Here is a 1052-nt window from a genome sequence, read left to right on the forward strand (position 1 = left end):
TGAAGGGGATTTTGTGAACAGAAAGGGAATTCACAGTGTAAATGTGCAGGTAAATTACTATTACAATTCTTAATATTCCAGAATAGAATATATATATATATATATATATATATATATATATATATATATATATATATATATATATATATATATATATATAAATAATGTAATCAAAAAGTATGCAGTTGACTGATTACCAATATTTTAGATGGTGTGTGATTCCATGTTCCACATCACAAATGGAAGCCAAATGGCCTGGTTCTGTGCATGACTCCAGGATTTTCAGAGTGTCACATTTATGCACATTATTTGAACGTGGTAAGGAAAAGATTATATTTCAAGCTCACTTTATCACATAATTTTATTCTGAGTCTAACAAAACTGCATTTTCCAGGTGCTTACGACTGGATCCTGCTTGGTGACAGGGACTATGCCTGCAGGCAGTACTTCATGACGCCATTCCCTGACCCAAACCCTGGACCACAAACCCGTTTCAATACAGCTCTAGCCAGGACAAGGGCACGCATTGAAATGACCTATGGGCAACTAAAGGGAAGATTTCAGTGTCTGAAGGGTCTGAGGGTTGCACCTGACAGGGCCTGTGACATTATTGTTTCATGTGCCATCCTCCACAATATTGCCACCATCAGAAAGGAGAGGACCCCTGTGGTGGAGGTGCAGGCTGATGATGACCTCCAACCAGTGCACTTGGACCAACCTAGTGGCAGAGCTGCACGGGACAGAATTGTGGAACACCATTTTTGAGTTGTTTTTTTTTTTACACACAAAAACCTTCATTAAATGAATAATAGAAGACAAGACAACATGCTTAGTTCATTGAGTTTTATTTCAATTATTGTTTGTCTTGATCAGCCAGTGATTGTCATCTTTTGCCTGCAATAAGATATATTGTTATCCAAGGTTAGCAATAGTACTCTTTGTGAAAAATAGTGTTTTAGCACTTACTCTGAAGTTCCTTTTGAAGCAACTCAATCTCTAGTGCCAGTTTTGTCTTCTTTAAGGCGTCAAGCTCCATTTCTCCCCTTAATTTT

General features: G+C 37.5%; 1 protein-coding gene across 1 annotated transcript; it reads left to right on the forward strand.

Moving 5' to 3' along the window:
- Positions 1-239: 239 nt before the first annotated feature.
- On the forward strand, positions 240-765 carry LOC114568533 (putative nuclease HARBI1). Its single transcript, XM_028598148.1, has 2 exons — positions 240-318; positions 395-765. The coding sequence occupies exons 1-2, from the start codon at positions 240-242 to the stop codon at positions 763-765; spliced, it is 450 nt and encodes a 149-aa protein (XP_028453949.1).
- The last annotated feature ends 287 nt before the right edge of the window (positions 766-1052 follow it).

Source organism: Perca flavescens, chromosome 14 (assembly GCF_004354835.1).
Source record: "Perca flavescens isolate YP-PL-M2 chromosome 14, PFLA_1.0, whole genome shotgun sequence".
Classification (NCBI taxonomy): domain Eukaryota; kingdom Metazoa; phylum Chordata; class Actinopteri; order Perciformes; family Percidae; genus Perca; species Perca flavescens.